A 25,968-nucleotide genomic window follows, 5' to 3' on the forward strand; every position below is an offset into this window, starting at 1 on the left:
ATTTTATTTATTTTCGGATTCTTTGTTATGTTTTATTGCTGACAAGTGATACTCTCATGGCAATTGCTGAATAAAGCTTTGTTAAATTTATTACAATACCACCACTTGAGAGCAGCATGTAGGAAATGATGGCTTTGCTTCCCGATAGAAGCAGACACCCACCCTTGCCTTGACTTTATAGTACAACACTCAGAGGGACATGAAATAGTCTGAGCATTATACGGGTTGGTACAGCAGGGGCAAGATATAACTAGTAAGTGGCAGGCAGCCTGAGAATCTGAGTTGGGATATGAGAAGTCAGATAAAGGTTGGAATAGAAGTTGTCAGCAAACAAAACAAGTCTTGCTTAATGTCCCCTTCCGCTTGATTCAATTCAAAATCTTAAATAGGCTGCACTACATGCCAACCAAGATGGCACGTATGTATCCTACAGTTCAGGGTGCATTCCTTAAGTGCCAGGGGGAGAAAGCAGGATTTATGCATGTGTTCTGGCCCTGTCTCCAGATAGTCTCCTTCTGGTCAGGGGTAGTGGACATACTGTCTGAGATCACAGACATCCCGCTATCCCTGGCCACAGCTAAATACCTTCTGAGTGATATTGGTAAGGTACTCAATAGTGACCCATAGATTTTTCAATTTGGCATGCCTAATTGTAAAAAAATGTATACTAAAATATTATAAGGTAAGCATAGGCCCCACCAGGGGGGAATGGTAGCGTGATCTCACATTTGCCAGGGAATAGATGTATGCTGGACAACCTTTGGTACTCTGCGGCCCAAGTACATTTGGGAGGGATTCCGCCTGTATATGCGCAGGGTAGCTGACACATGGTGGGCATGGGAGATTGAGGAATCAAGAAGGGGTGGCTGGGAATGATAAGTTGGATTAGGATCACTGGTTGTTGACCTATGGTAACCAAGTGTATAATGTGGTGAGGGATGAATAATGTTTTCTAGATTCGACGCCTTGGGGTTAAGTGCGCTCCTACAAATGTAAAAATAATAATTATAATAATAATCATTTTAATAATGTATTGTCTAGCAAGTAGGCATAACACAAGACCCAAAGGCATTTGAACACTATTTTTTAACAGTGCCAGTACTTGACCATACATCAAAAGAGGCACAATAGAGCTAACCTGGGCTGAGGCAGACAGGGAATTGGAGAATATGAACTCCAGGTTCTTCACCTGAGAGACAGATGGGGAGCAAGGGCCAAGCTCCAAAGGCCAGCAAGCAGATGTCCTAAGCGAAGAGGGGAAAGGGGAACCAGAGCGAGGATCAGAAGGGAAACCCACCACGAACACCTCCTTCTTCTCTCCATTCAAATTGGGCCAATTGCTACCCATCTAACTACCCACTGCTGGAGGGCAGCCCCCCACACTAGGTGGTCCAGTGCCATGTGTGCTTTGTTAACTGGAATAACCTATTCTATCTCACATTGCAGGTGGTTGGGTTTTTTACTTGCATTTTTTTAAAAACCATCATGATGTGGATGGTGTTTCGTCAAAGGATGCGAATTTCGGGGGGTCAGCTTCCATCTTGTAATAATCTTCCAACTGCAATAACAGTCATTCACAGCAGCCTCTCCTGTTTCTGTAATTTGTGGCAGACAGATGTCATAATATGCACAAACAGTCACTGTCACTGAAGGTAGTGACAATTAAATCTCACAAACTTTGGAGGCTCTGCCGATGAGCGAGTCTTGTGCAGTGCAACACTTAACACTGAATCACCTCTAGGCCCTCCCGCTTGAACAACATGGTTAAGTTTCTTTGCATATGGAACTTAACTATAGGTTCCTGTTTGTTTCTTTGTTCTAACAATCTTGACAGATTAAGTGAACAGAAGGTCATTTTCACATTTGGTCAAAGGGAGACGCAAATATCAGAACCAAAATATCCTTGTTTGAAGGTTGGCACCTATTCATCCCCAAAACAAAAGAGTTGATGGCTGGAAGGTTTAGAATAAATCTTGACCTCTGGCATTGCTCTGGGCAACCCTCCAGACCATCGTTCTTCGCCTGCCAAGCCATTACAAAAGGGGAAAACCATATGCAAATCAGGCTTGGTCCCACCCCCAAAGGGGTAGTCCAGCCCGAACTGCTAGGTCACATCCCTTTTGCACGAGACCACAAGCATCCCCAGACATGTTTCAGCCTTGTTGGGCGTCATCAGTGAGGAGTAGCTTGGGTCTCTAGGCCCAGCAGGCAAGGGGCCCACGTCTGGGCATACCCTTCCCACTCGGGGTGACAATAGCAAAACAAAAGAGTTGATGGCTGGAAGGTTTAGAATAAATCTTGACCTCTGGCATTGCTCTGGGCAACCCTCCAGACCATCGTTCTTCGCCTGCCAAGCCATTACAAAAGGGGAAAAACCATATGCAAATCAGGCTTGGTCCCACCCCCAAAGGGGTAGTCCAGCCCGAACTGCTAGGTCACATCCCTTTTGCACGAGACCACAAGCATCCCCAGACATGTTTCAGCCTTGTTGGGCGTCATCAGTGAGGAGTAGCTTGGGTCTCTAGGCCCAGCAGGCAAGGGGCCCACGTCTGGGCATACCCTTCCCACTCGGGGTGACAATAGCAAAACAAAAGAGTTGATGGCTGGAAGGTTTAGAATAAATCTTGACCTCTGGCATTGCTCTGGGCAACCCTCCAGACCATCGTTCTTCGCCTGCCAAGCCATTACAAAAGGGGAAAAACCATATGCAAATCAGGCTTGGTCCCACCCCCAAAGGGGTAGTCCAGCCCGAACTGCTAGGTCACATCCCTTTTGCACGAGACCACAAGCATCCCCAGACATGTTTCAGCCTTGTTGGGCGTCATCAGTGAGGAGTAGCTTGGGTCTCTAGGCCCAGCAGGCAAGGGGCCCACGTCTGGGCATACCCTTCCCACTCGGGGTGACAATAGCAAAACAAAAGAGTTGATGGCTGGAAGGTTTAGAATAAATCTTGACCTCTGGCATTGCTCTGGGCAACCCTCCAGACCATCGTTCTTCGCCTGCCAAGCCATTACAAAAGGGGAAAAACCATATGCAAATCAGGCTTGGTCCCACCCCCAAAGGGGTAGTCCAGCCCGAACTGCTAGGTCACATCCCTTTTGCACGAGACCACAAGCATCCCCAGACATGTTTCAGCCTTGTTGGGCGTCATCAGTGAGGAGTAGCTTGGGTCTCTAGGCCCAGCAGGCAAGGGGCCCACGTCTGGGCATACCCTTCCCACTCGGGGTGACAATAGCAAAACAAAAGAGTTGATGGCTGGAAGGTTTAGAATAAATCTTGACCTCTGGCATTGCTCTGGGCAACCCTCCAGACCATCGTTCTTCGCCTGCCAAGCCATTACAAAAGGGGAAAAACCATATGCAAATCAGGCTTGGTCCCACCCCCAAAGGGGTAGTCCAGCCCGAACTGCTAGGTCACATCCCTTTTGCACGAGACCACAAGCATCCCCAGACATGTTTCAGCCTTGTTGGGCGTCATCAGTGAGGAGTAGCTTGGGTCTCTAGGCCCAGCAGGCAAGGGGCCCACGTCTGGGCATACCCTTCCCACTCGGGGTGACAATAGCAAAACAAAAGAGTTGATGGCTGGAAGGTTTAGAATAAATCTTGACCTCTGGCATTGCTCTGGGCAACCCTCCAGACCATCGTTCTTCGCCTGCCAAGCCATTACAAAAGGGGAAAAACCATATGCAAATCAGGCTTGGTCCCACCCCCAAAGGGGTAGTCCAGCCCGAACTGCTAGGTCACATCCCTTTTGCACGAGACCACAAGCATCCCCAGACATGTTTCAGCCTTGTTGGGCGTCATCAGTGAGGAGTAGCTTGGGTCTCTAGGCCCAGCAGGCAAGGGGCCCACGTCTGGGCATACCCTTCCCACTCGGGGTGACAATAGCAAAACAAAAGAGTTGATGGCTGGAAGGTTTAGAATAAATCTTGACCTCTGGCATTGCTCTGGGCAACCCTCCAGACCATCGTTCTTCGCCTGCCAAGCCATTACAAAAGGGGAAAAACCATATGCAAATCAGGCTTGGTCCCACCCCCAAAGGGGTAGTCCAGCCCGAACTGCTAGGTCACATCCCTTTTGCACGAGACCACAAGCATCCCCAGACATGTTTCAGCCTTGTTGGGCGTCATCAGTGAGGAGTAGCTTGGGTCTCTAGGCCCAGCAGGCAAGGGGCCCACGTCTGGGCATACCCTTCCCACTCGGGGTGGGACCAAGCCTGATTTGCATGTGGTCTTTCCCTTTTGTAATGGCTTGGCAGGCGAAGAACGATGGTCTGGAGGGTTGCCCAGAGCAATGCCAGAGGTTGAGATTTATTCTAAACCTTCCAACCATCACCTCTTTTGTTTTGCTTTTGTCACCCCGAGTGGGACGGGTATGCCCAGACGTGGGTCCCGTGCCTGCTGGGCCTAGAGACCCAAGCTACTCCTCACTGATGATGTCCAACAAGGTTGAAACATGTCTGGGGATGCTTGTGGTCTCGTGCAGAAGGGATGTGACCTAGCAGTTCGGGCTGGACTACTCCTTTGGGGGTGGGACCAAGCCTGATTTGCATGTGGTCTTTCCCTTTTGTAATGGCTTGGCAGGCGAAGAACGATGGTCTGGAGGGTTGCCCAGAGCAATGCCAGAGGTTGAGATTTATTCTAAACCTTCCAACCATCACCTCTTTTGTTTTGCTTTTGTCACCCCGAGTGGGACGGGTATGCCCAGACGTGGGTCCCGTGCCTGCTGGGCCTAGAGACCCAAGCTACTCCTCACTGATGATGTCCAACAAGGTTGAAACATGTCTGGGGATGCTTGTGGTCTCGTGCAGAAGGGATGTGACCTAGCAGTTCGGGCTGGACTACTCCTTTGGGGGTCGGACCAAGCCTGATTTGCATGTGGTCTTTCCCTTTTGTAATGGCTTGGCAGGCGAAGAACGATGGTCTGGAGGGTTGCCCAGAGCAATGCCAGAGGTTGAGATTTATTCTAAACCTTCCAACCATCACCTCTTTTGTTTTGCTTTTGTCACCCCGAGTGGGACGGGTATGCCCAGACGTGGGTCCCGTGACTGCTGGGCCTAGAGACCCAAGCTACTCCTCACTGATGATGTCCAACAAGGTTGAAACATGTCTGGGGATGCTTGTGGTCTCGTGCAGAAGGGATGTGACCTAGCAGTTCGGGCTGGACTACTCCTTTGGGGGTGGGACCAAGCCTGATTTGCATGTGGTCTTTCCCTTTTGTAATGGCTTGGCAGGCGAAGAACGATGGTCTGGAGGGTTGCCCAGAGCAATGCCAGAGGTTAAGATTTATTCTAAACCTTCCAACCATCACCTCTTTTGTTTTGCTTTTGTCACCCCGAGTGGGACGGGTATGCCCAGACGTGGGTCCCGTGCCTGCTGGGCCTAGAGACCCAAGCTACTCCTCACTGATGATGTCCAACAAGGTTGAAACATGTCTGGGGATGCTTGTGGTCTCGTGCAGAAGGGATGTGACCTAGCAGTTCGGGCTGGACTACTCCTTTGGGGGTGGGACCAAGCCTGATTTGCATGTGGTCTTTCCCTTTTGTAATGGCTTGGCAGGCGAAGAACGATGGTCTGGAGGGTTGCCCAGAGCAATGCCAGAGGTTGAGATTTATTCTAAACCTTCCAACCATCACCTCTTTTGTTTTACCTATTCATCCCCTCAAGCGGATTGCCGTTTTAAAACAAAAGGCTTGTCAAGATTTAATATTTTACTTACGTAACTTCCGTGGAGTAATTATTATTTTAAAGGAGTACCAAAGAATATGCTGTTGTGTCACTTAAAATTATGATCAGTTAAGATATTGCTTTCCGTAAGTAGCAACACTTATCTGTGTATCTTCTCAGTGACTACCTATCAGTGTTTTAAGTGCCAAAATACTTCCGCCACTGCCAAAGGAATTCAAATGTTACATTATCTTTCAGGCACTAAGGCAAACGGCTGGTCATTTCAAATTCCACCAGAAGTGACGGGAGTAGTTGGCAAGATGGCCGCATTGCTGTGTACCTTCACCCATCCACACAAGAACTACAATGGCTCGATGACAGTCATCTGGAGGGTTAAAGAGCCATACAATGGCACCATCGTCTTCAAGTGCATCAGCCACAGTAGCCACGAACCCTGTAAGACCACACTCAGCTTCAAGAACAAGTACAAGCTTCTAGGCAATCCCAGGAGCAACAATGCATCCATCAGAGTTGACAACTTAACATGGAGCGATGGTGAGAGATACTTTTGTCGTGTGGAGCTCTCGACAGACCGTCACGACAAGTATGAGACAAAAGTTGGCACAAGACTGCATTTAGTAGGTAAGAGCCAGCAAAGAAATTTGTGTAGGAAAATACTTCCATTGGTTTCAATGTTTTACCTTGAGGTATTGACGTGCTATTGCACCCAAATTGCCAAGGCACCCATCCGTTTCATATTTAATTTACTAATTTTAATCCATATGTGTAACACTTAACACTATTTTCAATAATCAGGTTTTCAATTGCGATCCAAAGAAATGCGTCCTTCCAACAAGGTTCCCTACCGGCTTCTAATACATGCCTAGCAATCAAACTTCATACACCCTCTCCACCATTCATTATCTCTTCTATATTCATTAATGCACCGCTTAGTATCTAACCTGCGAGATTTCCTACAATTCAGGGCAGAAAATACTCTCTACTCTAGACTCCTCTCTGTTTGGATTTGGAAAGAAATATGCTGCTCATTCTAAGGTTTATACATGTGCAAATTACCCTTAAAGGCCACAGTCACATATGTAAAGTATAGCCTCACACATGCTGCCACCAGATGCCAACTGCAGCCTCAAGTGCCCGAGATAATAGCATAATAAGGCTGCTATGACATGCCCGACTAACGCCATCATTGACACTTGTACAAATATTCTGACGCTCCAGAAGCCGGAGGGTGGGCGCGTCAGGGCACTCTACACCCTCCACGCAGATCAACCATATTCCCACTGCCCAGTTTACAGGAAAATGTTTATGGTCAGAGCAGAGTTAAGTCAATCATGACAAGGTCTTTAGCTCCCAACTTGTCCCCGGCCTGTAGGCCCCAATAAGCATCCACCAATTAGTGAGGCTGGGGTCCAGGAGCAAGGAGGTTGGGCATACAAAGGAAAAGACAAGAGAGAAGGGAAATGCCTCTTACGGGCTGGTTGTGGTAGTTCCTTTTCTGTTACATATTTGTTGTCTGGTGGTCTGCTCTTCTATTATCAAGATACCATGATAGCTCTAAGACATAGGTTAGGTGAACCAGACAAGCCTTGCTCTTATTCATGCATTGGCTCCCCCACCCCATTATTTGAAAGACTTAGGTGTGGCATGTCCCATCTAGAATGCTTCACTAAATCATGGACTAACTACTGACAATCATTAGCGCCTGCAGCAATCTTTGCTTGCTGCCAGGTAGAGCTAATGAAGATACATTCAAGAGGGTCCCTGGTGTCAGTCAGCTTTTCTCTCATGAATAACCGGCATCTCCTCTTGAAAGCCTTGTTACAGCTGCAGCCATTTTGTAAGGATTATTGGAGCTGCCTTATTTGGGAACACATTTTCCAGATCTTGCCTTTAAGTGTTTGTTTTGTCGCCATTAAGTGTTCCACTTTGATGTTGCATCACATTGTGTTTGCTGTTTCCTATTTGTTATCATTATACTATAAGTGAGCCTCCAGTCCTGTGTATACACACAGCCTAATATTCTTTTCTATGATATCATATGATATGATTGGTTATTTATAATGCGCTTAATACCCAGAGGTTTCTAAGCGCGGACCTGGGGATCGAACCCGTGTTGCTCCGTGTCGTCTTGCTTCCAAGCCAAGCACGTTGCCGCTGAGCAATCCTCCCCAGACTGTCTAACATAATTGTGCTGTGTGTGCAGAAACTACCTTGCTCACATTTTAGTGCCTTTAAAAGTAATTACCATTTAAATTGGGGATATTGAATGCATATATATATATATATATATATATATATATGTATATATATATATATATATATATATATATATATATAAAAAACAATAGATATGCCAAAAATAGTGCTCAGCCTACACGTAGCTGGTGCTAGGGACAGAAATCTTGGCCGGATTTCTAAATATGTATAAAAACACATGTGTGAATGAAAGTTTGTAACACTTCAAAAAAAAAACAATCACATCATGTAGAAAAAGAACCCTGCACACAAGACCAAACCGCTAGCTACAAAAAAACGTCTTTTATTGCATTATAAAGAATCTCGTGCAACCAACACTGCCTAATGGCTTAAAAGGGGCAGACATAATTACCATGCCTCCCTTGCTGACAATCAGGTTAGAAAAGGAACACTCACCCCACCAGGGTGGAAACCGCCACGCGTTCCGCTTGATTAACAAGCTTCTTCAGGCTATTTACTTCCCAAATATGTGAGAACACATTACTTTTATAAACAGGAAACGGGTCAGCATCGGCATTAAGCTCCTCCCATATACTTTTAAGTTCCCGATCATGTGATCGCAGAAGGTTATAATAAATGACTTACAAACTTGGCAGCCATATTTGAAAAAGTTCAAGATGTTTAAATTTCAATGGGCGCTAGTCCCATATCAGCAAATGCTATGATGAAAAGTGAATAAAAAGCGTGGATGAAAGCGCATACCAGATGCCAAACCCTATTTCCTGACAAAACATTTAAAAACAACAATGATGTGTTACTGAGCGCCAGTGCGCTAAAATATCATCAAATGGTTTGGTCTCATACTACATGCTGAAAACCACAAACCATTACACTCCATGGTATGGAGTGACCTCAATTGAAGCCAGAGAAAAAAATGCAGCGCCTTCATCTGTACTATAATAGTTTACAAAAAGCTCAATTGGTTTAGCCTCACATGTGCAGAATACATGCCCAAGTAAACAGCAGGCCGGAAGGTGAGTCGTGCATATATAGCAGCAATGACTCCCCTCTTAGAGGACAAATACTCTCAATAAAGTGCCAGTGCATCATAATGGAGTCAAAACATGTCACAAAATACATGCCCAAGTAAACAGCAGACCGGAAGGTGCGTAATGCATATATGACAGCAGTAACTCCCCTCTTAAAGGACAAATACTCTTGATAAAGTGCCAGTGCATCATGATGGAATCAAGACATGTCATATAAACATATTTGGTAGCCCAGGACAGCAGTAAAATTATATATATATAAAAAATGATGATAAATATATATATATAAAGTCGAAAAGTTGAAAAGTGCATGGTGCATGTGCAGCAGCAATTGCTGATTAAACAGATTTTAGTAAAATGCCAATGCATATTCATAGATTCACACAAATCACAATAATGTACATGCTAGCATCCATTAGTTCAAATGCATGAAGATGCAACAGTGTATCTACAAATATCATAATACGCAGTTGATATAAAAACACAAACATCTCCGGGTCAATATTTAGTCCCAGGGGCCTCAGTGTGTCAAATTTACAGATTAATGTGGCTTCTAACTGCCGTAATTTTAACTCTCGATTCCCCAGTCTTTTGTGTACTGGAATATGGGCCAACCCTATAAATGTCATGGCATTCACATCACCTTTATGTTTGTCAATAAAGTGCCCCGTAAGAGGATTGGTGAGGTCCCTATTTTTGATGGCTCTATAGTGTTGAAGTATACGCAATTTAAGTGCTCCTATAGTTGATCCAATGTAGTGTAGCCCGCATTCACATGTGATAGCATAGACTACAAATTTTGTGGTGCAGGTGATTTTATGTTTGTGTCTCCATTTCAGACCATTACAGCTAATAAATGGTTTTTTCGAGACAAAATTGCACATTTTACAGTTAGCACATTTGCGGAACCCACCAACCTCTTGTGTCATGAAGTGACTACCTCTCATATTAGTGTCTGTGATGACCATGCTGGGAGATAGAATAGTTTTGAGAGTAGGGGCTTTGCGATAAGCAACACTAGGGCCAGTGCCTAATACTTTAGTAAGGTCTGGATCTGCTAGAAGTACCTTCCAGTGTTTTTTCATTATCTGTTTGATATTGTTAGCCTGATGGTTAAAATTAGTAATGAATCGGATATCATCATTCTTATTGATTACTTGCTTTTTAAACAGATCCATTCTGTTGGTCTGTTTAGCTTTATCAAAGCAATCAGCTACAACCTTGCTTTTGTAACCCCGATTTACAAATCTTTGGCCTATGTATAGGGCTTCTTCATTGTAATTTAATTCTGTACTGCAAGCTCTCTTTGCTCTCAAAAATTCTCCATAAGGAATCGAGTTTTTGAGGGTTGTAGGGTGATGGCTTCGGGCATGGAGCGTAGAGTTAGAACTAGTTTCTTTACGAAAAAGTTTAGTAGTCAGTGTGTTGTTCATCACAGTAAATTTTACATCTAAAAAGACCAATTCCTTTTTGTTGACAACAGATGTGAGTTCAAGATTCAAATTATTCTCATTAAGTATATTGACATAGGTGAGCAATAGATCTTCAGTCCCATCCCATATCAAAAAGAGGTCGTCTATAAATCGGTACCACACCACTATGTGTTCAGTGAATCTTTCTTTTTCTTCAGCCCATGCTATCTGCGACTCCCACCACCCCATGTATAAGTTGGCATAGGTCGGTGCCATACAAGAACCCATGGCCGTGCCTTGGATTTGCTTATATATAGAGGTCTCGTGCAGGAAATAATTATGTTCTAAACAAAACCGCAGCATGTTCAAAAGCATGTCATTGTGTTGTTTGTAACTAATGGATCTCGTGTCTAGATAAAATTTACAAGCCTGAATACCTGCCTCATGCTTAATCGACGTGTACAATGAAACCACATCCAGGGATACCAGCAAATATCCTGGTTCCCAATTGATGTCAAGTAGTTTCATAAGCAGATCTGAGGTATCTTGTATATGTGAGCTAAGGCTGATCACAAATGGCTGCAGGAAATGGTCTAAAAATTTCGAAGTATTTTCAAGAAGGCTACCCACTGAGGATACTATGGGACGGCCTGGGGGATCTGTAAGACTTTTATGAATTTTAGGGTTAAAATACATTAATGGGGTAACAGGAAACGGGTTTTTAAGATACCAGTATTCCTCATCACTAATCAATTCATCATCACACCATATACGTAGCATGGAAAAGTATAAGGTCTGTGTTTCCATTAGTACTCGATTATCTACCACCACATAGTTATCAATCATGTTCAGTTGCCTATTGGCTTCTCTCTTATAATTGGCACTGTCCATGACGACTATTCCACCCCCCTTATCGGAGGGTCGTATGACTATGGAATGATCATTTCTCAAGTTCTCCAGCGCTTTGTATTGCAAGAATTTCAAATTTCTAGAAGCTGGCAGTATATTACTAGACAGTTTTTTCAGGTCTTGCATAACAAGATTCTCAAACGTGTCTATCGGTCCACATATAATATTGGGACAGAAGATCGATTTAGGTTTGAGATGACTTGGGCAGCTCATATCTGTGGTTATCCCAAATTGCTCTTCTAGTATAGAATTGCCGTAAATCTGTGTCATCTCTATTTCCAATCCCATTGGCTGTTCCAAGTTGGCTAGACAGATTAAACTGGTCATATCTTTGCCTGTTAAGGGAGATGCTTCTTCTCTCGGCATATCTTTGTACCTCGGTCCCTCGTTGACCCTTGTTGCATAAAATTTAGTCAGTTTAAGCTTTCTAAGAAATTTATAGAGGTCCACCCTAGTAGCCGTGTAGTCATAGCTGTATGTGGGGCTAAAGGATAGCCCTAGCGACAGTACTGCTGTTTCTTCCTTTGATAGACTTCTGTTTGAAATGTTAAAGATTTTTATTTGTAGGTTCTCTGGCCTCTCGGCCTCCCCCTCGGTTTGTTTCCAGAGCGTGTGATCACGCTGGGAGGGTTGTTTATGTTGGCATCCCCTCCTTGTTTTGTTTTTCCTGCTTTGCCCACGGCACCTCTTCCTTGTCCGGATGGCTGGCCTCTCCCTCTCTTTTCCATTCTGCTGTCTAGGTGCAGTAATTTGAATTCTTCTAAAAAGTTGAGCCTTTTTGATGAAGACCCTTCTGTTTCTGAAATGTCCACATCGGAACTACTAGGTTCTTCTAATGCAATAACTACAGGATGGTTATTTGTAGCAATTTGTTCCAGTCTACTTTTGATGGGGGCATCAAAGCGTTTGGCAAACGTGTATATTCTACCTTGTTCATAGTCCAGGCGGTCACGTTTAAATTTATGTTGCTTTCTCATCCGGATTTCCCCCTCATACCTTTCCAAATTTTCTTCAACTCTAGACATACGTTTTTTACATTCATTTCCATCTTCTGATGAGAAGAGATGCTCTTCCATTTCTTCTATATCTTACAGAAGTTTGATTCTGTCCAGTTTGGCATATTTTACAAGGCTTTCAATCATTTTAAAGGAACACTGATTAGTGTGTTGCGTCCATTCCTCTATCAGCCTAGGATCGATGTCCTCAAAAGTAGGGATCGTGAGGATTCTCAGCCCTCTCGGAATGCGCTGAACCTCCAAATAGGTTTGAAGTGTCATTGCCTCCCACCATTTAGAAATTTCTTTTTTCTTTATTTTTTCAAGTTTGTCCATTTTTTGCTGTACCGTAAGGCTTGCCGGCAGGCTATTATCTTCAATTGCCACAATGCTGCTTGATCATGTTTGAACAGGATTTGCGCTGCTGCTCTTCTCTTGGCTTCAACCTGATCTGCCATTGTGCCTCTTCTACAAGTTGTAGGGCTGGCACAATCATAGGGGTTGGTTGCAGGGGCAAGCGGTAAGCAAACCGGGCTGGGTAGGATAAGATATATATAATCCTCCCAAAAACACTCTCACTCCACCCCACAAGGTGGCTGAGGTGCGCCCAGTTGGTCTCCCCAATTCCAGTATATAGTATATGAGAAAATCTCCCAATATTTCTGGAATTTCTATTCCAAGAATGGGGGCTACACCACAACTAATGATGAAAGCTGCACCGCAGCTGGATGATAGATGTCATATCCAAAGTTGTGGGAGGCGGCAGCTAATGGCTATACAAAAAACAATAGATATGCCAAAAATAGTGCTCAGCCTACACGTAGAGGAATGGACGCAACACACTAATCAGTGTTCCTTTAAAATGATTGAAAGCCTTGTAAAATATGCCAAACTGGACAGAATCAAACTTCTGAAAGATATAGAAGAAATGGAAGAGCATCTCTTCTCATCAGAAGATGGAAATGAATGTAAAAAACGTATGTCTAGAGTTGAAGAAAATTTGGAAAGGTATGAGGGGGAAATCCGGATGAGAAAGCAACATAAATTTAAACGTGACCGCCTGGACTATGAACAAGGTAGAATATACACGTTTGCCAAACGCTTTGATGCCCCCATCAAAAGTAGACTGGAACAAATTGCTACAAATAACCATCCTGTAGTTATTGCATTAGAAGAACCTATTAGTTCCGATGTGGAAATTTCAGAAACAGAAGGGTCTTCATCAAAAAGGCTCAACTTTTTAGAAGAATTCAAATTACTGCACCTAGACAGCAGAATGGAAAAGAGAGGGAGAGGCCAGCCATCCGGACAAGGAAGAGGTGCCGTGGGCAAAGCAGGAAAAACAAAACAAGGAGGGGATGCCAAAAACCCTCCCAGCGTGATCACACGCTCTGGAAACAAACCGAGGGGGAGGCCGAGAGGCCAGAGAACCTACAAATAAAAATCTTTAACATTTCAAACAGAAGTCTATCAAAGGAAGAAACAGCAGTACTGTCGCTAGGGCTATCCTTTAGCCCCACATACAGCTATGACTACATGGCTACTGGGGTGGACCTCTATAAATTTCTTAGAAAGCTTAAACTGACTAAATTTTATGCAACAAGGGTCAACGAGGGACCGAGGTACAAAGATATGCCGAGAGAAGAAGCATCTCCCTTAACAGGCAAAGATATGACCAGTTTAATCTGTCTAGCCAACTTGGAACAGCCAATGGGATTGGAAATAGAGATGACACAGATTTACGGCAACTCTATACTAGAAGAGCAATTTGGGATAACCACAGATATGAGCTGCCCAAGTCATCTCAAACCTAAATCGATCTTCTGTCCCAATATTATATGTGGACCGATAGACACGTTTGAGAATCTTGTTATGCAAGACCTGAAAAAACTGTCTAGTAATATACTGCCAGCTTCTAGAAATTTGAAATTCTTGCAATACAAAGCGCTGGAGAACTTGAGAAATGATCATTCCATAGTCATACGACCCTCCGATAAGGGGGGTGGAATAGTCGTCATGGACAGTGCCAATTATAAGAGAGAAGCCAATAGGCAACTGAACATGATTGATAACTATGTGGTGGTAGATAATCGAGTACTAATGGAAACACAGACCTTATACTTTTCCATGCTACGTATATGGTGTGATGATGAATTGATTAGTGATGAGGAATACTGGTATCTTAAAAACCCGTTTCCTGTTACCCCATTAATGTATTTTAACCCTAAAATTCATAAAAGTCTTACAGATCCCCCAAGCCGTCCCATAGTATCCTCAGTGGGTAGCCTTCTTGAAAATAATTCGAAATTTTTAGACCATTTCCTGCAGCCATTTGTGATCAGCCTTAGCTCACATATACAAGATACCTCAGATCTGCTTATGAAACTACTTGACATCAATTGGGAACCAGGATATTTGCTGGTATCCCTGGATGTGATTTCATTGTACACGTCGATTAAGCATGAGGCAGGTATTCAGGCTTGTAAATTTTATCTAGACACGAGATCCATTAGTTACAAACAACACAATGACATGCTTTTGAACATGCTGCGGTTTTGTTTAGAACATAATTATTTCCTGCACGAGACCTCTATATATAAGCAAATCCAAGGCACGGCCATGGGTTCTTGTATGGCACCGACCTATGCCAACTTATACATGGGGTGGTGGGAGTCGCAGATAGCATGGGCTGAAGAAAAAGAAAGATTCACTAAACACATAGTGGTGTGGTACCGATTTATAGACGACCTCTTTTTGATATGGGATGGGACTGAAGATCTATTGCTCACCTATGTCAATATACTTAATGAGAATAATTTGAATCTTGAACTCACATCTGTTGTCAACAAAAAGGAATTGGTCTTTTTAGATGTAAAATTTACTGTGATGAACAACACACTGACTACTAAACTTTTTCGTAAAGAAACTAGTTCTAACTCTACGCTCCATGCCCGAAGCCATCACCCTACAACCCTCAAAAACTCGATTCCTTATGGAGAATTTTTGAGAGCAAAGAGAGCTTGCAGTACAGAATTAAATTACAATGAAGAAGCCCTATACATAGGCCAAAGATTTGTAAATCGGGGTTACAAAAGGAAGGTTGTAGCTGATTGCTTTGATAAAGCTAAACAGACCAACAGAATGGATCTGTTTAAAAAGCAAGTAATCAATAAGAATGATGATATCCGATTCATTACTAATTTTAACCATCAGGCTAACAATATCAAACAGATAATGAAAAAACACTGGAAGGTACTTCTAGCAGATCCAGACCTTACTAAAGTATTAGGCACTGGCCCTAGTGTTGCTTATCGCAAAGCCCCTACTCTCAAAACTATTCTATCTCCCAGCATGGTCATCACAGACACTAATATGAGAGGTAGTCACTTCATGACACAAGAGGTTGGTGGGTTCCGCAAATGTGCTAACTGTAAAATGTGCAATTTTGTCTCGAAAAAACCATTTATTAGCTGTAATGGTCTGAAATGGAGACACAAACATAAAATCACCTGCACCACAAAATTTGTAGTGTATGCTATCACATGTGAATGCGGGCTACACTACATTGGATCAACTATAGGAGCACTTAAATTGCGTATACTTCAACACTATAGAGCCATCAAAAATAGGGACCTCACCAATCCTCTTACGGGGCACTTTATTGACAAACATAAAGGTGATGTGAATGCCATGACATTTATAGGGTTGGCCCATATTCCAGTACACAAAAGACTGGGGAATCGAGAGTTAAAATTACGGCAGTTAGAAGCCACATTAATCTGTAAATTTGACACACTGAGGCCCCTGGGACTAAATATTGACCCGGAGATGTTTGTGTTTTTATATCAACTGCGTATTATGATATTTGTAGATACACTGTTGCATCTTCATGCATTTGAACTAATGGATGCTAGCATGTACATTATTGTGATTTGTGTGAATCTATGAATATGCATTGGCATTTTACTAAAATCTGTTTAATCAGCAATTGCTGCTGCACATGCACCATGCACTTTTCAACTTTTCGACTTTATATATATATATTTATCATCATTTTTTATATATATATAATTTTACTGCTGTCCTGGGCTACCAAATATGTTTATATGACATGTCTTGATTCCATCATGATGCACTGGCACTTTATCAAGAGTATTTGTCCTTTAAGAGGGGAGTTACTGCTGTCATATATGCATTACGCACCTTCCGGTCTGCTGTTTACTTGGGCATGTATTTTGTGACATGTTTTGACTCCATTATGATGCACTGGCACTTTATTGAGAGTATTTGTCCTCTAAGAGGGGAGTCATTGCTGCTATATATGCACGACGCACCTTCCGGCCTGCTGTTTACTTGGGCATGTATTCTGCACATGTGAGGCTAAACCAATTGAGCTTTTTGTAAACTATTATAGTACAGATGAAGGCGCTGCATTTTTTTCTCTGGCTTCAATTGAGGTCACTCCATACCATGGAGTGTAATGGTTTGTGGTTTTCAGCATGTAGTATGAGACCAAACCATTTAATGATATTTTAGCGCACTGGCGCTCAGTAACACATCATTGTTGTTTTTAAATGTTTTGTCAGGAAATAGGGTTTGGCATCTGGTATGCGCTTTCATCCACGCTTTTTATTCACTTTTCATCATAGCATTTGCTGATATGGGACTAGCGCCCATTGAAATTTAAACATCTTGAACTTTTTCAAATATGGCTGCCAAGTTTGTAAGTCATTTATTATAACCTTCTGCGATCACATGATCGGGAACTTAAAAGTATATGGGAGGAGCTTAATGCCGATGCTGACCCGTTTCCTGTTTATAAAAGTAATGTGTTCTCACGTATTTGGGAAGTAAATAGCCTGAAGAAGCTTGTTAATCAAGCGGAACGCGTGGCGGTTTCCACCCTGGTGGGGTGAGTGTTCCTTTTCTAACCTGATTGTCAGCAAGGGAGGCATGGTAATTATGTCTGCCCCTTTTAAGCCATTAGGCAGTGTTGGTTGCACGAGATTCTTTATAATGCAATAAAAGACGTTTTTTTGTAGCTAGCGGTTTGGTCTTGTGTGCAGGGTTCTTTTTCTACATGATGTGATTGTTTTTTTTTGAAGTGTTACAAACTTTCATTCACACATGTGTTTTTATACATATATATATATATATATACACATATATATATATATATATACTACTAATTACTAATTATTTGATGACTAAAGGTGACTTGACATCATGCATTGAAATGGGGATCATAATAATTACTTATCATGCTTGTAATTACTTGCTAAGGTCCAGACATGTGTGCCAGATAATCTTTGTGCAAATACTGTTCGATATTTGCAGGAGCCAGGCAAGTGCCATAGGTCCCGGAAGCAGGATTCTGGTGTCATGGTTAAGGGCATGTGCAGTGTGGGCTCCAGAGTCCAGGAAGCGCGGTCTGCATGGCTCAATGCTCTGCTCCAGTGAATTGTCACCACGAGTTGATGGGTAATGTAGTTCCCAAGCAGCACAAGCGGGCTGCATCCGGTATCAATTGCGCTGATACGGAATGTTACCCACCAGTAGGATTTTAGGCCATTGTCCAGCCTCTGGAGCCATACCGCATGCGTAGGGGGATGATTGGCCACTCTGCCAGTCACTTGAGGTGCATTATATACATGTGTCAATCACAAGAGTTGGATACCTATTGCCAAATCACAGCAGTACTATCTCACATTTATAGAGTGCAACCTTGCATGGCTTAAGGAAAGTTTGGTAAATAAAAGTGCAGTATGATTGTGTGTTTTCAGTGGAGATAGAGTGTGTGTCTGCGTTTGTGCCTGTCTCTGTATGTGAGGAAGAGAGACAGTTTTAATGAATATGTGAGTAATCAAATATGTGTATCTGAGTGAGTGTTTGGGTGTGCAAGTGTGATGCGTCCATATGTTATTTTGCCAGGGGTGGTGTCCCACACACGCAGGATAATGATTTTCTTTAGAGGCCTGCTGCCATATATTTGGCCACAGCAAGCATGAGCATGTGTTTTACAGGGCCATGCTGGTATTTATTGTTGACACAGATATCATCCTTTACTTTACAGTGACATGCTGACATATATTTGTACCCATCTAATCTGAGCAGATGTTTTACAGAGCCATGCTGGCATCTTTTGTATGCAGAGGCATCATAAATGTTTACTTTCCCATTCCATGCTGGCATTGTTGAAGGCAGTGACTTCATGGATTTGCACTTTTTGAGTGGCATGCTGGCATATACTTTGCCACTACCAGCCTGAGCAAGCATTTGACAGGGCTTTGCTAGTATTTATTGTGAAGAGAGGCACTGTGAACTTGTACTGAGTGGCATATATTTGGGCATGGCTAGCATGAGTACATGTTTTACAGGGTCATGCTGGAATATATTGTGGACAGAGGCATCATGAATGTGTACTTTACAGTGGCATGTTGGCATGTATTATGAGCACCATCATGAACGTGTTTTTCAGTGGGAATTCCAACAGATATTGTGGATGCAGCATCCTTAAGGTATTTTACAGTGGTAGAACAGGCATATATTGTGGAGGCAGCTTCATGAACATGTTTTATTGTTGAAATGCTGGCATATATTGTGGGTGTGGGATCATGAAAGTATATGAGCAGAGGTTTTGACAGATTTAATAGACCACTTATTTGGAGAGAACTGTTCCTTTAGAACTAGTGCAACTAATGGCTAGTGTCCATAGGAACACGTCTGTCAGGATTAGTCTAACAAAATGGGGTCGGTTCCGGGCCCAGTACAGTACTTTGTGAGCCTACGACAAGACTGTGTCCTGGCATGCACCCTCTTCAACATTTAGCGACTTAGAAAGCCTCTGGCCAGGGGCAGTCACATTCCCAGTTAATCTAGGACACGTAAAGCTAAACAGCTTAATATTCATTGACAATTATTTTTTAAACCTCCCATAGGCCTCCTTAGAAAACTAAATGTATTTTTCACCTACTACATCAAAAATAATCTCATGGTCAATTGGATTGTATTGTATGTAGTATTTGTGGAGCGCACAAAGACCAGAAGGCAGAGAGGCGCTAAGGGTGAGAGAGAGACTGCTTGGGTTAGGCTGAAAACAGGTGTGTTTTTAAAGCCTTACGAAATGGAAAACACTCTTGAGGTTTACGAAGATCAGGAGGCAGGGCGTTCCAGAGCATAGGAGCGAGAACAGAAAAAGATCTCCCTCCAGCTCTGGCACCAGAACATTTAGGAACGAGTAGCAGGAACTTGGTCGTTGAGCGCAATGGGCGATTGGGGATATAGGGCTGAATCTTGGAACGTAAAAACCTGTGGATAGCACAATGAACCACGCACAGAACCTTAAACTTAAATCGGCTTCTGATGGGAAGCCAGTGTAGCTGACGCAAAGGTTCGCAGGAGTGAGCAAGTGTAGGGTCTCCAAAGGCAAGACGTGCTGCAGCGTTCTGGAGAGTTTGGAGGCGTTGGAGTAGCCTTAAGGTTGCCCATGGTAGATAACATTGCAGTAATCTAAGGAACTCATAATAGAGGCTGTAACAACTTTTGATCTGAGAGCAGCTGGAAGAAGGGGGCAAAACTTTTTTAGAACCTTAAGTTTTATGAAGCCCATCTGGCAGACTGCGGATTCCTGGGCTTCCCAGGAACCGGTAGAGATAAGTTTGATCCAAAAACGTTTCACCACGGGAGTGGGCTCAGGGCACGGACCAAAAGAAGAAGGCCAGTAATCAATAGTCCATGGCTGACCATCCGCATTGAAGCCAACTAGGACAACCTCTGGTTTGTCACCGTTTAACTTCAGCCAGTTAATAGCCATCCAGTAACCGACTGCAGCAAGGTAGTTTTTCAGCTTGTTAGGCGTATCAGTGGAAGGCGTATTTAAACGGAACAGAATCTGGGTATCGTCAGCGGTCCTGCAGGAGAGCAATGTCATCCAGCAGTGCCACCATCACAGATTCAGTTCCCATCCCGGGGCAGAATCCGGATTGAAAAGGATGAAGTTGGCCTCCAGGAAGGCATATAGTTGAGGAGTCACAATCAATTCCATAAGTTTCATCAGAACTGGAAGTGGGGAGATAGGGCGATAGTTTTGGAAAGAAATCCAGGATTATTATTTTTTCCAACTAAGCGAAAATTAAAGTAATGATATGGAAAGTGGGAGAATAGATTTTGGAGAGGGTAGCTTCAATACAAGACTTAGGTTATGATCTCACGAAAAAAAATCTAGGCCTTGAATCTGCCAGATGAAAATATTGATGTCCAGTCTCTGTAAATTCTCCCTTCTACCTGCCATCAAGTACTACTTGTAAAAAGAGGAGCATTCTATTTTGTGCGGGCTAGACTTGATAACTCTTGACCTGGACCCATACCCAAACACCATTCAGTGGGGGTGATATGGAAAGAGACCTTGGGTCTTCCAATTTTATACCCAATGGAATAATCCGGCATGAGTTGTCCTTGATTTCTCTTCTGGCGAGGATCCAATGGAGGCAACTATCAAACTATCTAAAAATGATCTCCCCTCCCAACAACTCTCTATACAAGGACCTGGGTGAACTGTTAACAAACCAGTCCGTGAGATCACTAAATGTGTTTAAAGTAAACTGCATGGACATTCTGGAGGCTATTATTTCCTCAGAAGAGGAATTGATATCTAGGCCGTCTGCTGAAAAATAATTATATCCACAATCCACTGGTGCATGACAGTGGACGCTCTATCTCGTCACAAGTCTTACAGCGAATATCCAGGTTCCCTAGAAAAAGGCAGGATCTTCCCAAATTTGTTTATCGGTTTCCTAGTAATAAAATACAAGCATTATGTATATGCTTTCGTCTCAACCAACTCCCCACATTGGAGCGAGTAGGTTACTGGAAAGGCAGGACTAGGTCACACTGTAGATTGTGTTACTCTATGACCGTCTGTGAAACCTTAAAGCACCTGATTCTAGACTGCACTCTGCTAAAAGACACAAGAGTTAAACATTTTAGCTTGGTAGTGCCCTCTAAACTAAGCGACCTGTGGGAGACCTTTTCAGCTCGTTTGATGTGGGGTGATAGTGTATTGCTCATAATTGCCTTATATGGTTTTATTAGTAGAGACATTCAGGGGCATAGAAGAAATAACTTAGGACATGTAAAGATATACATTTCCAAGATATGAACTACATATTTTCTTCTATTTTTGTCTTTTTTGCCTTCCTTCTATTCTTTTCTTATTTTTTATGACATCATTTGTACTGTAATTGATAGAAATGAGAAAGGTTTACTTTTTAAAACCAGTACCACAATAAAAAATAAAAAAAAAACAGAAATTCTTTCACAGTGGCAATATTGGCATGCACTGTGGCCAAAGTACCATGAACATGTTGTAAAAGGTTTCTATTAACTGTTAAATGCCTGGTATGTACTGCACTGCATTATTCTTGTACTGCATTACAGAACCAACTGTAAAATGTTCCATGTTTACCCCTATTTCCCTCAACACTGTACAGCCCAGAAGCATACCCATCCCCCACAAGTCAAGCAATATGCACTATGCCCTGCCACAACAATCCTCTGCTCTCACACTCACATCAACACCTTGTGGCATGTGCTCATCCACCCCATGCATACTAGCCATGTGCAGCTTATTACCTTCCCATCCACTCCCACACAAACCCAGTTCAGCTTGTCCGACCACCACACACCACCTTTGCGACTTGTCCCAGTCCCAAACGCCCACACCCAAAACCAGTGTGGCATATCCAACGCCCAGCAAAGTCTGATGGTGCTCTTGTTTCCACTTTGATATATGTACCTAGCCACCCAACCACATACATTCAGACCATAACATCAAGCATACATCTACGCATTCATGCTCATCAGCCCAGACATTCATCCCCCATCCACAAAATCAAAATCCTCCATTCAATGTCTTGACATGTACAAGGCCTCTCTGACAGTCCTTTGTATTATCCCTTTCCTTCCCCAGCACTGCTCCTGACCTTTCTGCCAGATGATTGGTGGTACTTTGGTTCCTGTGACCTGGAACTAGTTTAATTTGGACTTTCCCAGGGCATCCTTGGCCGGGCAGCCGGCAAAGGGCCAAGAGAAACAGTGAGACCTGTTTGTCTGTTAACCATGGCACCCAAGACATGTCCAGCCACAATGCCTAGCCTAAAACCTCAGACCACTAGATGACCACATTAAAGATGTTGCTCTACTTTGATTTGCTCCCCAGCAAAAGTACCATTAACTAATTGTTGTCTCACTGTACTTGGTTCCCTGGTGTCTGAGATTGTTTGATTTGGATTAATTATTGTCCGACTACATTGGTCGTGTGCCCTTGATTCATTGATGCCCCAATCTATACTTCTCAGTGCTTGCCTAATTACTACCAGTGCTAAACATACAGCCAATCATGATAATTCAGGGGTAAGAGAGATTATTTGTACTGCCATCAGTCTCTCAGCACAGTGGGTTTTACTGGCGAACAATGTTTTCACCTTCTGTGATGGAAATGCCATTAAAGTCAGTAGTAATTGACAGTTACCATCAGCGGTATTCATTAGGCCTGTTCTTTAAAATCCCACTGGTTTACAAAATTCAGCTGCCTCTCCATGTTTCTGTTATCAGTATCATTTGCTGCTCCACCTCCTATTCTCCCCCATTTAAAACAATTAAAGCTGTTTTGCCCCATTTTGGTTGCAGCATGAGGAACACCTGTTACTGAGAGACTTTTTTATATTAAAATTGAGCCTCCAGCCTTGATTTGCAGAAATTGTGCAATACATTTGACATGTCCTTTTACTTCCTGAGTTCACCCATGAGATTGTCCCCTTTCTCATCCACTTGCAATGCCCTATCAGTGCTACATTTTGAGATCCATGTTCGGACCCCTAGTCCTGCCACCTAGTCCTGTAATCTAGGTTTCTAAGGAACCAATTTTCCCTGCAGAACAAAACAGTACTAGATCCTCCCTGTTGCCTTTAGTATCCCTATTTAAGGAGTATTTTATAGTATATGCTAATTGTATGCCGATTCCACCAGTGCTTGCGCTTACGTGTGGCTCGTCCCATGCATGCATTTTTAAACATTTACAAAACTGAGTATAATCGTTAAGACTAAATCAAGGCAGAATTGCCTTTACTCTTCACTTTTATGCTCTGTCTAGTAACAAACAAAATGTTGTTTCAAGTTATGCTTTTTAGGCAGTAGTTTATAATGCATTGCTATAGAATCCACCTGCTATTTACCAGGTGTAAATGCAAGGCATGTTACATGGTATCAACTGGCTTTGCGCCTGTGTGAAAATCTAATGCAGGTGTAAAACCAGGTGCTCTTCCAATACAGAGGAGGAAAGCAAAGCGAGATACAAACCTCTTCCTGAAAATGTACGTAAATGCCCTTGAATGTAAAGTAAGGCATAAATGGCTACCACTTGATGTTCTCTGTGTGGGTTTGCCATCTGTAAAGACCTTGCCACTTCACCATATAATACCATAGTTTCCAAAGTTTCCTGACAGATAGCCCATGAAAAAAACATGTCAAGCTGCCAGTAGCACCGTACCAGCACAGTTTACCGGAGTGGCACATGCAGACCTTCATTGGCGGAAACATCGTCAGTGCAAAGTGACCCCCCACAGTGCTCCCAAACCTGTAGTCCCATGACTGCAAACAACGGTACAACTCGCCGGAGCTCCCTGAATTACCGGCACAGCGTTATACCGGGTACATTACGGGTGCCGCATACACGGAAACACCACCATATAAATGATGGTAGCACTGTGAACACTGCGCCTGTAATACCGGCACTGCCTACCAGGCGTTAAACAGTGGCAGGTGAGGTGCAAAAAGCCCCACATGTGAACAATTAGGCCAGATGCACATCATTGGCCACTGGGAACCTACAAAAGGGCCACACCCAACCCACCTCCCAACACAACCATGCTGGCAGTCGACCTAGCAGCAACTGGGATGGGGAACCTACAAGCAGCAGTGGATTTATAAGCAGCACTGAGGTAGAGGAGGAGGAGGAGGAGGAGGAGGCGTAGGCGCAGAGGCAAATGAGGAACCCGGTGGCCATCCCAAACATCAATGTACAGCAGGTACCACTCAGCAGGCAGCCAGCAATACCCTACATCAGGCCTTCACCCTGGAACCTGACACCAAGTCAAATCCACACATTATACCGGCTTGACAGGGCCACAATATTATCAATTGTCACCCTCATCGATGAAGACAGCAGCAGCACACTCAACATCCGGACTGTCAACCCACCCCTGCTGATGGTAGTCTCGGTACTGCACTTTCTTGCCACTGGAACCTATCAGCACACTGTTGGGGCACTGCACGGACTGTCACAACCCTGTTTTTCAAGGATACTCATCCAGGTACTGGATGCGCTGCTGAGCCATGCGTCAGACCACATCGCCCTACCCTGAACCCCTGCACAGGTCAATGCCACCAAAGTGGCCTTCCATGCCCTTACTGGCATGCCCAATTACATTGGTGCATTAGATTGTACGCATGTGGAGTTGACTGTCAGGCATGCAATTGAGGCGGTGTATCGCAATCGGAAGCAATTTCACTCACTCAACGTGTAGATGGTCTGTGATGCACAATAACTCATCACGTACTGCTGTGCACGTTTTCCGGGGGCCAAACATGACTCAATGGTATTGCGGAACTCCATGTTGCCAGGGTACATGCCACGTTATGCGGGAGAAAGGACCTGGCTATTGGGTGAGTAGAACTACCAATGCATGACCTCTGTGTAGTGGGGGGGGCAATAGATAACCACCACAGTGCCCTGGCTGTTGGGTGAGTAGAACTACCAATGCATGACCTCTGTGTAGTGGGGGGGGCAATAGACAACCACCACAGTGTCCCTGGCTGTTGGGTGAGTAGAACTACCAATGCATGAACTCTGTGTAGTGGAGGGGGCAATAGACAACCATCACAGTGTCCCTGGCTGTTGGGCGAGTAGAACTACCAATGCATGACCTCTGTGTAGTGGGGGTGGGTGGGCAATAGACATCCACCAGAATCCACCCAGCTTACCGCTGCAACAGGCAAATGGCAATACGCCATGTCACGGGAATACATATCCTGGCTAATTGAAAAGAAAACCTAGCCACTGGCACAACATGCGATGCCAATATGTGGGTGCGAGTATCTCCACCAGTGATTAAATAGTCGCTACACCCATGTGCACGGTGGCCAAACATCGTGCTGTGCGCAGTAGTCACTTCAATCGTATGGGTTCTGTAAGCCTGACGTAGATCTTGCCAGCACCTTACAATACATGAGGTACTTACTACATATGAACACACCATTGTGTAAATTGTAATGAATGAGACATGTAGTTGCCTAGCAGCACATCACAAATGGAGACATCAGACAAAACAGTCTCCGTAGGAATGTGTGTCCCAAGTGTGCGGAATAGAAAAGTTCCTCAAAGTCACTATATCAGATAGCACATTTTGTCATTTGTGGGTTGTACTAAGTTGTTTTCTGATCTCATACAGAGAGTCTGTACATGCTATCATTGGCAAAAACAAACCACAAACACAAACATGTCTCCTTACTGTCACTCCCATGAAGGTGATGCCGGATGTGCACTTACGCCATGGCTCATGACACCCATCCGACTGGCCACGGAACAGGCATGAGGAAGCCTACAAACGGGCACACATACGGACGCGGGGAATGATAGAGCGGACCTTTGAACTGCTGAACGCCAG

At 43.7% G+C, this 25,968-nt stretch overlaps 1 protein-coding gene across 1 annotated transcript in view; it reads left to right on the forward strand.

Annotated features, from left to right (window-relative positions):
- Positions 1–25,968, forward strand: part of SIGLEC15 (sialic acid binding Ig like lectin 15) — a 132,378-nt gene that overhangs the window by 26,430 nt on the left and 79,980 nt on the right. Inside the window, exon 2 of the mRNA XM_069626897.1 lies at positions 5,924–6,307. Coding sequence (XP_069482998.1) covers positions 5,924–6,307 — 384 coding nt within the window. The remainder of the gene's footprint in view (positions 1–5,923; positions 6,308–25,968) is intronic.

This window comes from Ambystoma mexicanum, chromosome 6p (genome assembly GCF_040938575.1).
Source record: "Ambystoma mexicanum isolate Mex_15411 chromosome 6p, UKY_AmexF1_1, whole genome shotgun sequence".
Lineage (NCBI taxonomy): Eukaryota > Metazoa > Chordata > Amphibia > Caudata > Ambystomatidae > Ambystoma > Ambystoma mexicanum.